Genomic DNA, 13,253 nt, shown 5'->3' on the forward strand with positions numbered 1-13,253 from the left:
TTTTTCAGTATAATTTCAAGACTAAAAGGAATAATTGGATAAAATAGTATTTCATTTGGTAAATTTACATTCTTCAGATACTTTTTAATGCTGGATATCAGTCCATTATATTGAAGATAATTACTTATTACACCATAACTATTACAAAATTCATCATATGTAAGGAATGAACATGGAGAAACACTTTTTAACAGGTCTTGTATAATTGAAATTCCCTTTCTAAACCATGATTGGTAGAAAATCGTTTTATTTCCAACAGTAATGTTTTTATTGTACCAAATTGGTGTCTTAAGAACAGAGTGTTTTTCCGCTTCTAATTGATTATCCTTTATTCTTAGTTTGAACCATGCTGTAAATACATCCTTCCAAAAATCATTCTTACAATTAGATAAAATTTTATTCAGATATTCACTTCCACAGTTTGCCAGATAAAGAAAGTTTACTTTAGTTTTTAGAATCATTTGCCATTTACCATTTGATCTAAAAATTCTTCTTATCCACCCTATCTTTAACGAGTCTATAAACGATGAAAGATGAATCATTTTCAAACCTCCATCTATATAATTCTGGATAACTACATCTCGCTTAACTTTATCTGAGTTGCTATTCCAAAGAAAATTAAAAAGAACTGTGTTTAGATGTTTTACAAAATTTTCATCTGGATTTGGAAGTGAAATAAAAAGATGATTTAACTGAGAAATTAAGAGAGATTTTATGATACACACTCTACCAATAGGAGATATTTTTCTTTTATTCCATGTTTGTATTAAATTTTTTAGTTTACATAATTTTTTATCAAAGTTCATTTTTGGTATTTTATGAAGATCAACATGAAAGTCAATACCAAGAAGTGTAAATTTAGTAACTCCCCATTGTAAGTTCAAGCTCGGAATAAGTGTATCATTACTATACTTTTTACTGCCTATCCAAATAACCTGTGATTTTCCTGTATTTATTTTAAGTCCTGAAATTTTTTGCATAAATATTTGTTTCTGTAACAGCTGCCTTCAAAGAGTTTTCAGATCCATCAAGTATTAGAGAAGTGTCATCAGCATATTGAGAATTTAAAATACTACAATTTTCTATATTTATACCAACAATGTTTCTGTTATTTCTAATACGAATAGCCAAGACTTCCGCACAGATGATAAAAATATAAGGAGCGATTGGATCGCCTTGACGACAACCGCGCATAATATTAAAAAATGAAGACAAATTACCTCCTTGATTAATTGCAGAGCTAGCATTATGATGTAAAACTTTTATCCAATTTCTTAAACTATTTCCAAAATTAAAGTATTTCAGAGTTTTATCAATAAATTTCCAGGAAACGGAGTCAAAAGCTTTTTCGAAATCAATTATTAACAACATTCCAGGGATATCATATTCCTCAGTGTATTGCATAATGTCATAAATTAATCTTGTATTTTCTCCTAAATATCGTCCAGAAATAAAACCTGTCTGGTCTGAATTCAAAATTTTACCCAAAATATTTTTAATCCTGTTAGCTATTGTCCCAGAAGCTATTTTATATACAATGTTTAATAAAGAAATTGGACGCCAGTTTTTAATAAAGTATTTTGATTTGTTTGGCTTTGGAATACAGGTGATAATGCCCTGACGTTGTGTGATTGAAAGTTGACCATTTAAGTACCCATAATTAATAGAACGAACAACGAAAAACCCCAATTTACTCCAAAAACATTTGAAAAACTCTGAAGTGTATCCATCCGATCCCGGACTTTTATTATTTTTCATATTTTTAAGAGTTGTTGATGCTTCTTCAAACGTTATTAGACCCTCCATACTCGAAGATTCTGTATTATTTAATTTTGGAACTTCACAACCTTCTAAAAATTCTTCTAAATCTACTTCCTCAATGTTCTTGTCAACAGAGTATAATTGTTCATAAAAGGATTTAACTTCACTAAGAATTTCATCTTGATTAGTGATAAACTCTCCATTTTCTTTCTCAAGTTTTGGAATAATTTTTGATACATAATTTCTACTTTCTAGATTTAAAAAATATTGTGTAGGCTTTTCCCCTTCCTCTATCCATAAAGCTTTTGACCGAATTACACTACCTTTAAGTTTTTCCAACCGAATCTCTTCTAATTCCTTCTTTTTTCTATTCAATTCATCTAGATCTATATCAACAGTAGTTTGATTTTCAAGTTTACTAATATCTTCTTTCAGATTGTTCTCTCTTAAATTCTTTTGTTTCTTTTTAAAAGATGAATATGATATTGTTCTTCCTCTTATTTCCATTAAAAGTGTCTCAAGAAAGAGTTGATCATTTATTATAAATTGTAGGCTGCTATCCTGAATATTATCAATAGAGTCAAGATTATATATTGGCAGACAGTACTGTGCTTTTACAGATTTAATTGTATTATTTACCAGGTTCAAATATTCTTGATCATGTAATAATGAGTTGTTAAATTTCCAAAGCCCTTTACCTTTTTTGAAGTCATAAAATTTTAAAACAATCTTTGGAAAAGAATGATCAGACCTATACCCTGCATCAATATTTGCTTCAGAAACACTTGACAATATATTTCGAGAAACAAGAAAAAAATCTAATCTTGATTGTTTTACAGGTGAATGTTTTCGCCATGTATAACGTTTCAAATTTGTATTCTGTTCCCTAAAAACATCTACCATATCTAAATTTTCTATTAAATTTAAAACTTTCTCTCTAGCCTTTGGATTATTGATTTTTTTATAGCTTTTGTCATAGTCCAGCTCAGGGTCAATAACTAAGTTAAAATCACCACAGATTATATATTTATCATTATTAAAGTCAAGGATAGTATCTTCCACTCTTGTAAAAAAATCAGGACAATCGGAGTTTGGACCATAAATATTGATTAATGTTATATTTTTACCTTCAATTTCCAAGTCTAATGCTAAAAAATTACCAGACGAGTCTATCTTTTCCTTTTTGATCCTGCAATCAAAATTATTGTTAATTAGTACAGCAACACCCCGTGAGTTAGATTTAAAAGAATTGAAATGACAGTTATAACCCCATTCATTGCGTATTAGTATTTCTTTTTCTTTGGTAAAATGTGTGTCTTGAATGCAGTATATATTATAACTTTTGTCTCTTAAATATGCAAAGACATCTTTACGCTTGAACTTATCCGACAGACCCTGACAGTTTGCTGATAGTATCTTGACACTCTCAACTAATTATGAAACCAAAGTTACAAAACATGTCATCATGCTTGCTTCTAATAGCTGGTTGCAGTAGGCATATTGAATAAATCACGTAGAGAAGGTACTGTGGAACACGATAAATATAAATAAATTTCCAACGTGCGTTATTGTTGCAACAATTCCAATTTCTTAAGTATAACTTGCCATCCAGAAAAACAGAGTAGGAAAGAAGAGAACAGAAAAGGGGTAGATAGGATACAATAAAAAACATATACATGGTAGGCCTAGTTCGGTCACTACTCTTCCCACACCGTGCTCGCTTACTTTACTGTTGTGTCTTTGTCATATTGGCGCATAAATGAAACATATATTTGTATTCAAATCAAACGCACCAATGACAAAGACTTACATACCGGAAACGGAAGTACAAATCTATATGAGAAAACCTTATCCAAATTAAATCCGGATAAGAAAAAGAAAAAAAATATCTAAAGGGAAATCCTTATTTGATAATAAAAAGAATACAACTCACATTTGAATATAGAGGGCAAAATTTGACTGATACGTCTATCTGTATATTTCAGAGGCATTCATTGCGACAGAAACATATTTCTGATTACAAATCAGACAGGAAATTAACGGAACAAAAAATATAGACAGGTAAAGGGAGGCCACTCTTACAGAGATTTACATGAGTTATGGTATCAGAAACATAAATATTACATGTTTCTGATATAATTACCATACAAATGAAAATAGAAAAAATAAAAAATAAAAAAAAACCTATGATTACTGTACATGAACACAAAATCTGTGTTTTTTGTTTTCCCAAATCGAGGAAACTACTCTCGAAGAACATTTAAAGTTACAGTTTTTGCTCACAATTCAATATAACATCAACTCGCACTTACCTTACTCACAGAAATTTAAATATTCCATTTTTTAATCCAAACAAGAATAATTATGCACAACACAAAAATTCACAGTAATCACAATAAAATGTTTATCGCGGATCGGTAATCCAGAGACTTAGTCTCTGGCGGTAGTGCTGTCCACTACCTATAGTCCATTACCGACCTTTTGTAATGCAATCTCAGTTACATGTATTTCAGATTGTGAAAATACTTGTACAAGTAGGTCTATATTTCTATATATTCCTTCTGAAATTTGTGTCATTCAGCAGGAAATCTTCTTCCAAAGGAGTATCAAACAGGATTCTACGTTTTTTGCCGTTTTCCAGAATCACAAATAATTTTCCATCTACGCTATACGAATTCTTAACACAGTTCAAATTGTATGCTGTTTTCAGTTTTTGTTGGTTAAGTCTTGTTAGATCTTCAAAAATAGTCATGCCGGTACCCTTCAGCTGTCGTCTCGCGCGGATGATCTCGTGCTTTTTCCGTCTATGGACAAACTTTACAATAATGTTCCTTGGACGATCTTTATTGAATTTACCTAGCCTGTGAGCAATGTCAATGTCCTCACTCTGTACGGGAATGTTCAACTTACGGTTTACAAAAGACACAACAGTTTTAACACAGTCATCTACGGATTCGGAATCTGAGGTATCCCGGAGTCCGGATATACGGATGGAATTCTTCCTACCGTGTTGCTCTAAGTCATTGTATTTAGAGTACACTTCACATTGTACCTTCTGTAGCTCGATGATTGTTTCTTCTTGACTCTGGACTGTTTGTTTTAGTCTGTCATTGCTATTCTCTAAGTCGAAAATCCGACTCTCAAGTTTCTGAATCATGTCCTCATTTTCTTTTCTGATATCACTTTTGAGTTTATGTATCATTTTTTCCATAGTGTCACTAGTGATTAGACTCTCAAGTTTGTTATAAATATCCACAAGACTTTCCTCTACAGATTTCTCATCACGTCCTTTAGATTTCCCCTTATTGGAGTTGAAAGTACCTCTTGGAGTCGACATGACTATAGTCTATAAGTGTAAATATTATATATAGTAGGTACAATTGTATGTACACCAGATCCACTGTAGAAGTATACAGGTGTGGGGTGAGTAGATCTCACCGGAGTCACATCATTGTCTCTTAGAAAAGTGTTTCAAAATCAACTTTTACGTATAAGTCTGTGCCAATTTCCACATGTATTCGTTAGAACTCTTCCTCAGACATCATACTACCAAAAGCTGTGTAGCACAGTTCCATCAAAATATAAGAAAACATAGATCTTTATCGGAGCCCTGTACAGTGTTGTCTGGCTCGGTCACCGTGACCTTGACCTCTCCGCATGGTAATAAATATATAATATCCAATAGCAGGTCTGTTTTGCATAAATATAATTCTGTTTTATTTACTGACTTGCTGGTTGGCACAAATGTCCCAACCTGTCTTTAAAGGCAACCTGTCTTTAGTGACCGTTTTTCTGTCTCTCCTTCAGTGGTCGTTACAGACAGGTTTGACTGTATTTCATATAAATATAATATTGTGTATAATCAGATTAAACACTACAAATGGTGTAAAGATTAAAATGAAAATTGAATAGTTTTGTGAAGATAGAAATTTATATAGATACAAAAAATGGAAAGCAAATGGAAATGAAATAATTTTGCTGTAAAATTTTGTTTTGGTTTAGCTTCCATTTACATACTGTATATTGTATGATTGTAGGTACATCAGAAAATACAGTGAAATCTGTCTACAAAAACCAAAGAGGAAAATGGTCTTTATAGCCAGGTGGTCTAAATACATAGGTTCAAATTGTTAATTCGGGACCATAGAAAAGTGGTCTTGTTACACAGGTAGTCTTTATACAGAGGTGGTACCTAAGGCAGGTTTTACTGTATATTAGAATATATAACTAATGCAATTATTAAATCTTACAGCTTGGGGTAAAAAAGGATGAACCATTTTGTTCTTAATATTATTTAAAGGTTCAATTATTTAATTGAAGTTTGATAATTTACCTAATTAATTTAATTAAATTTTTGCAGTACTTGCATGAGGATGGCTACACAAAGTATGGTTTGGTTGGCTGTACCCAGCCTCGTAGAGTTGCTGCTATGTCTGTGGCCAAGAGAGTATCAGAAGAATTAAAATCTAAACTGGGTGATGAAGTGGGATATGCCATACGATTTGAAGACTGTACAACAGAAGTAAGTATGGGAAATATTTTAGTTGTTTTATTGCACTATGTTAACATTTACCCAGTTTGTAATGTTACAGTATAAGAACTACAATGGACATTAAATATAAAATTTGGACCATATTACGTCGGTATTGTAAATGATATGGGTATTTCATTAATCTAATCTCTCAGGTAACCCCTAAAAAATTGCAAATGCACATCAGTTTGATAGGTTAACATCAAACTTTTAATTATAATTGTAGAATATATATTTGATGGTGCTATTACAGCGCCGTTACGACAAGTGTTCCTGTTAACACTCATTCACTCGATAGACACGTAGATAGATTTTAGTTGGCATGTAACAAAGGCGCTGATTGGCTGAAGCATCAGCAGCCCGACTGATTGGCCCCCCCCCCCCCCCCCCCCCCACAACTGACTAGATCGACTCTGATGTACTATGTCTGATCACATTGTGTAATATCTCATTATGTTTACAATGTATACAATCAATCACTGTTTTCAAAATTCGTTATTGTTTTGTTTCACTTATAAAGCAATTTTTTTTTTCTCTCGACTTCAGGAAAAATTCATACTGTAGCTTATCTACCAACGTTCCAATGGATCAAATTTTGCATCATGTTTATAAATGTGTGAGGTTTATATCTTTTATTCTTCTGTCCGTCGTAATATGTTACATGTAACATTGTACGTTGTAGCGGAAAAGGAATCCCCTTCTGTCCGACTTTTCTGCTGCAAGCATTTGGTGTGGAAACCAAATCAGGCTGACAATAGATTATGTCTTGTCAAAATATATTCTGATCAAACACGGTTTTAACACATACCTGGGTGTTAGTAGGGGATGTTATTCTAGTTGTAGACGATGATTTTGGATGCATCGCCGAAATACTTATAATTCAATTTGATTCATATTTGCGCGACCCTCACAGGTAACGTTCTTGGAGGTTGACGCATGGCAGCGGTAGTTTACAAATTGTTGGTTGAATTTAGCCGAGAAATTGTCATCACTAGATTCAAATGCATCTATCTGATTAAATACTGGTGACAAAGTTAAAAAATCTACGCCTACAGCTGGAATAGCATCCCCTACTGTCATCCAGGTATGTGCCAAAGCCAGGTTTTATAAGAATATATTTTGACAAGATACTATGGTCGGTCATACGTTGTACCCGATTTGGTTTCCCACATCTTGGAGTAAAGTGATAATTATTCAGAAGCAGTCGATATCTTTTCCGTACAACTTCTGACTGACTTTTCTGCTACAACAGTAGCTCTTTCCATACGTATTTCACTGAGTAGCGCTGATTCAGAGTCTATACATGAGGTAATTAAAATGTGTTTGTGTAATCTTTTTACATTATGAAGCTTGCAATGCCGATCATCTTCAGTACACGTTTCCGACTGTTTACCTCTGCCCCTACATTGAAGCGACAGCCAATGAGAACCGTGCTTACACAGCTTATTGAATGTCGTTGGCACACTGACTAGGTACCATGCAAACTGACTAGCTACCAATCAACGAACCTACCTACTAGACTGGCCGTCACACGTACGCTTATTGTAACGGCGCTGTAACATTTCCTCATATCCGTTTTCATCCTTTCACATCCTATTATGACGTATGTAGGCCAGGTCATTATGTATCACAGAACTTTCTAGTTCTTAAATATATACAATGTACATCTATGTATTGGGAATTGATATATCTTTATTTATTCAACAGAAAACCATCATTAAGTACATGACAGATGGCATCCTGCTGAGAGAGTCCCTAAGGGAATCTGATTTAGACCATTACAGTGCTGTTATCATGGACGAAGCTCACGAGAGGTCGCTTAATACAGATGTTCTCTTTGGTTTGTTAAGAGAGGTATGTCACAATTCAGTTGTTAAAGGTTGGTTACAATTGATATTACTAAAATAATTTCAAAATTGTATAAAGTGGTATACAAAATGGGTTTTTTTCAGAAATTGTTCAAGCTATCTCTTAGCCCACTATTATCATTAGATGGTGAGACTATTCATATTGCCTTTGGTCCATCATTTGTCCATTCTACAATAAACAATTTTTGATTATGTGAACAGGTCCTGTACAGGTCCCCTGGCACTTTGTTGTCAATGTTTGGACAGATAGAAAAAACAACCTAACCAACAGTTGGACATCTTGGAGTTGGAAAATTAAAGTTTGTTATAATACAAGTATTTCTTAGATTGTACTGAAGGAGTCTTTCTCATTTTCCATGTAATGTTCCTTATAGATCCCATGTTCTTACAATTTTTTCTTTGCATTTAGCCTTTGGAATGATTTTGAAACCAGAAACCTCACCAAACCTTTATGCATAGCATTGGATACAATATTGCTTTTCAAATCAAGAATTATTTCATGATGTTTTCAGTATTTCATTTTGCTTTACAGGTTATTTCTAGACGCCATGATTTGAAGTTAATTGTTACTTCAGCCACAATGAATGCGAGCAAGTTTGCCAATTTCTTTGGTAATGTACCTATTTTTGAGATTCCTGGCAGGACGTTTCCTGTGGAACTGTTCTTCAGTAAGAACACAGTAGAGGACTACGTAGACTCGGCTGTAAAACAGGCTCTACAGGTGCACCTCCAGGGGATGGATGGGGATATACTGATCTTTATGCCGGGACAGGAAGACATTGAAGTTACATGTGAATTAGTCTCAGGTAATTTCACTGTTGTAAATAATGTATCCCTTTTCTGTGATTATCAAAAACAACTTCAAGTTAAATTAACAGTTTTTATGCTTTAAGTGTTGTAGTCTTTTTGAAATTTGTTAATCCTGTATATTTGTTTGGCAGTATTTAGTGCTTATTCATTATGTGGGTTAATATTTGTAAAAGAAAAATTAGCTTCTTTTGAAAGTTTTCTACTTAAATATGCCCCTACACTGAAATGGGACTTATTGTTACCCTTGTCAGTCTCATCGTGTTCCATTCCATTCTATCCAATTCTCTTTTGGTATGTATAGAAGGAGGCATTTAAGTCTTTACAGTCATTTCTAAAAGCCTTATATCATTGCTTCCTATACATGTATTACTAGTGTCCAATATCAATGTCCTTATCTTACAGAGCGCCTCGGTGAACTGGACGATGCCCCTCCTCTGGCCATCCTGCCTATCTACTCTCAACTCCCAAGTGACCTTCAGGCCAAGATTTTCCAGAAAGCTCCAGATGGTGTCAGGAAATGTATAGTTGCTACAAACATTGCCGAGACTTCTTTAACAGGTACAGAAAGATGGAGACAGGGGAAGGAAAGCAGAGCTTGTCATTAATTAGATAGTACAGTCAAAATTGTTTTAAGAGACCTTCCAAAGGAGATTGAAAAATAGGTCACATATGACAGTTGGTCTCTTAATTGAATCACCCCTTTCGAAACAATTAAATACATGTATCAATGTATATTGTGGGACATGTTTTGACAGTTTTGTTGTACTAAAAACTTTCACAATAAAAGGAAATTATTAAATATATAATATATCACATAATCTAATACATCTTTTAATTATGTTGTATTTAATTTTAGGCACTTTTATTTTTCAATTATCTATTTATTTTTTATTTATCTTTCTGTTCGTGAATAAGATTAAAAATTTCTAAAACAAATATTTGTTTAGGCCTACCACTTATATATCATAATTAGCTACAAAATTACAATGTATTTAAAAGCAGAAAAAAAATAAAAATAATTTTTTATTTTTTTTTTGTATTTCTTTTTTTTTATCATTTTATTCATTTATTTTTTAGATTAAAAAAATGGAAAAAAAATAGTGTGAAAAAAATAATTTAAAAAAAATCCGGAAATCAGCTATTTCCGACTCCTCTGTTGCTATCTCCCAAAATGGCTGCCATCATGCTTAGCTACACTGATACATTTTCAGTACCATATTTCTACATTCATGTCGTTCTTATGTGAGTAAATCATTGTTCATCATTATTTTAGTTGGTTTTGGAAGTGATTATTCTTGATTTTTATCACAAACATCGTGAATAAATAGCACATTTTCCTTGCAATATCCAGCTCAGACATGCAGACGGCTTCGGCCATCGGTACCGAAGTGCTAATTTATGTCAAAGTGAACACCTCGTGTATATATAACCAAGCCATATGGATAGCTCTTTTGTCTTGCCTTAATGGGGCTGGGTTGGAAGCCCTACAGGATAGTTAACTGGCTTGGCTTTATATATGAATAGAAGACAAATGCATGTGTGATTTGGGTCGTTAAATACAGAACATCGAGTGTCGTTGGATCCTAAAAGTATGGTCGCTTGTCGCATAAGACAGACGGTCGTTTAATACAGATAGATTATATAGTAATTTTCGCTGGGAGGAATAATTTAGGTCGTTTAAGACAGAAGGTCGCTGAATTCAGAAGGTCGCTAAGGCAATTTTGACTGTATATCAAATTGCCAATTTTTCGATACTCATTTGAGGATAAAAGATTTTCTCTCATGATTTTTATAGAAATACATTAACTATTGACTATACTCTGGGATATGTTTTTTCCCAACCATTAAGCTCAATTCTTAGGTATGTATTATTTGAATTGTACAGTTAATTATTTTCCTGCCATAGAGACTACAGACTACATTTACACCACATTATTATACAGATTTAAAGTATGTTTTACATTATGTCCCTCCATAAGAGTTGACATCAATTAATTTCTCTCCACAGTTGATGGAATTATGTTTGTTGTGGATGCTGGGTATTGTAAACTGAAAGTATTTAACCCTAAGATTGGTATGGACGCTCTGTCAATCTACCCAATCAGTCAGGTAAGTGTATACCGTAAAAACTTGTATAATTTGCGCACCAGTGTAATTTGCGCAGGTACTTTTTAGGGCTGAAAATGCTGAAAAAAATCTACTATCAGTATATTTTGAGCATCAAAAATTTTGGGAAAAAACGATGTCCAGGGAGTCCCAAAATCGATGTATGAAGGTGACAATTTCAATGCAAAATATTCCCCTGAAATGCTTGACAACTTGCACAAAGAAGTGTTGTATTAAGAAGAAATAACATATTAAAACCGCATCGTGTTTGTTTTCTTTTATTGGCCACCTTAACCTGAAACTAAAATATCTTGCAGATGTCTAAAACATCGGCGGTCCGGTCCGCCGTACTTCGTGCACATGTCGATGTTTTGAGATATTACACATGAATAGTTATCAGGAACATTTAAAAAGATTTGAAACTATTTGTTCAAAATTGTCACAATAAGTAATTAGTGTGTTTGAGATCATTAACAATCAACAGCAATCGGCTAGCGGATACGTATGTTAGCTTGCAACAATCACATTGCGAGTAAACTCACTACCTGTACGGTACCAGATCCAAGCTGATGGCTAATAATATTTATAAATACGGTTTAATATGTCACTAACCTTGTAGCTTGTTAATTCAGCAGTAATAAAATTGTAAACCACTTATTAAAAGTTCTAAATATAGGTCAGTTTAGGCATCTTATAAATCCCACGTATGTTTTGACTTTTTGCACACGGCCTACAGCTGGGCCCTACGTAAGGTTTCATGTGCAAAGCTGATGGCTAATTATATTTATCAATACGGTTGAATATGTCACTAACCTTGTAGCTTGTTAATTCTGCAGTAATAAAATTGCAGACCACTTATTAAAAGTCCTAAATATAGGTCAGTTTAGGCATCTTTTAAATCCCAAGTGTGTTTTGACTTTTTGCACACGGCCTGCAGCTGGGGTATACGTATGTTTGTGTATACACACACACACTCTCTACAGACGTTCTCTACAGCCTCTCTCCCCTAAAAAAATACAGGTAAACTAGATTGACCCGGCCAAAGTCACTGATTGTGGCTGTCCCATTATACTACGAGGTGCACAGGGTATACATCTCTTGCTGTCAGTAGAAGCTATGCTCTCAGTCAGACGCCATTGAATTCTCATGGCAAATGGAAACAAGACAATGTGATCATAACTTAACACTTTAATTAGCCTTAGATAATCCACTTTAATAGGTGAGGCATTGTTTTTACAATCTTTATTACCTTTTATCATATAAAATGGCTACCATACACAGAGCGGTACCTCAACATTCATAGATCGTCAGCCCCTCAGAATGGACAGATTTTTTCCCCGTAAAATTTTTAAATCTCCTCTATCAATATAATTTGCGCACCCCCAACTTCAAATTTTATTTTTGCACAGAAAAAGTGCGCAAATTACACAAGTTTTTACGGTAATTAAAGTGATGATGCTAATTGCAACAGGTAGAGAAGTATGTGATGTAAAAGTTTATCATTATCAGAGAGTAAGATTTAAGAGTTGGTGTCCATTGCCTGCAATTGATTCTAGGACCTCAGGATTAACTACAAGCCGTCTAATTACATTCAACTTATTGAATGGATTACAAGTTGCAATATCTTTCAAAATGGTGTTAAAATAAAAAAAAAAAAGTCTTTCAAATAATTTTGATCCACAGGCCTGTTATAATTAAGTGTACATGAATTTCTTCAAAGGTTCTCAGTTAGCCTTACATTTAGTTATTTCTTTTTGCAGGCTAATGCCAACCAGAGGTCAGGCAGAGCTGGAAGGACAGGCCCTGGGTAAGGACAATAGCGTCCCCCAAAATAAAATAAAATAATAGTATTCTCATGGTGCAGATTTAGTTTTCATTATTGAAATTTATATAAATGAAGAGCACCAATCTGTTATTTTGTTTTCAACAAAATATTGACCGGTTTGTCTATTTTTCAGTAGATACTCAGACATGGTTATAATGACAGCAAATCACTGAAGTCTGATGCTGCCATATGACATTTTAGGTCACCTGAGACGAATCACCTGAGACGAAGTCTCAAGGGACCTATTCTAATCGCCTTTTGTCCGTCGTTGTGCATCATATGGCCGTCAACAATTTACATTTTCGACTTCTTCTTGAAAGCCGCTGAGTCAATTTCATTGAAATTTTGCACA

At 33.7% G+C, this 13,253-nt stretch overlaps 1 protein-coding gene across 1 annotated transcript in view; it reads left to right on the plus strand.

Annotated features, from left to right (window-relative positions):
• LOC138312664 (pre-mRNA-splicing factor ATP-dependent RNA helicase PRP16-like) overlaps nt 1–12,883 on the plus strand; it is a gene marked incomplete at its 3' end in the record, with an annotated part of 28,267 nt that extends 15,384 nt beyond the window's left edge. The window contains 6 exon segments of the mRNA XM_069253447.1: nt 6,122–6,283; nt 8,000–8,146; nt 8,693–8,966; nt 9,373–9,528; nt 10,979–11,079; nt 12,837–12,883. Coding sequence (XP_069109548.1) covers nt 6,122–6,283; nt 8,000–8,146; nt 8,693–8,966; nt 9,373–9,528; nt 10,979–11,079; nt 12,837–12,883 — 887 coding nt within the window.
• Nucleotides 12,884–13,253: the final 370 nt, after the last annotated feature.

This window comes from Argopecten irradians, unplaced genomic scaffold (assembly GCF_041381155.1).
Source record: "Argopecten irradians isolate NY unplaced genomic scaffold, Ai_NY scaffold_0415, whole genome shotgun sequence".
NCBI lineage: Eukaryota > Metazoa > Mollusca > Bivalvia > Pectinida > Pectinidae > Argopecten > Argopecten irradians.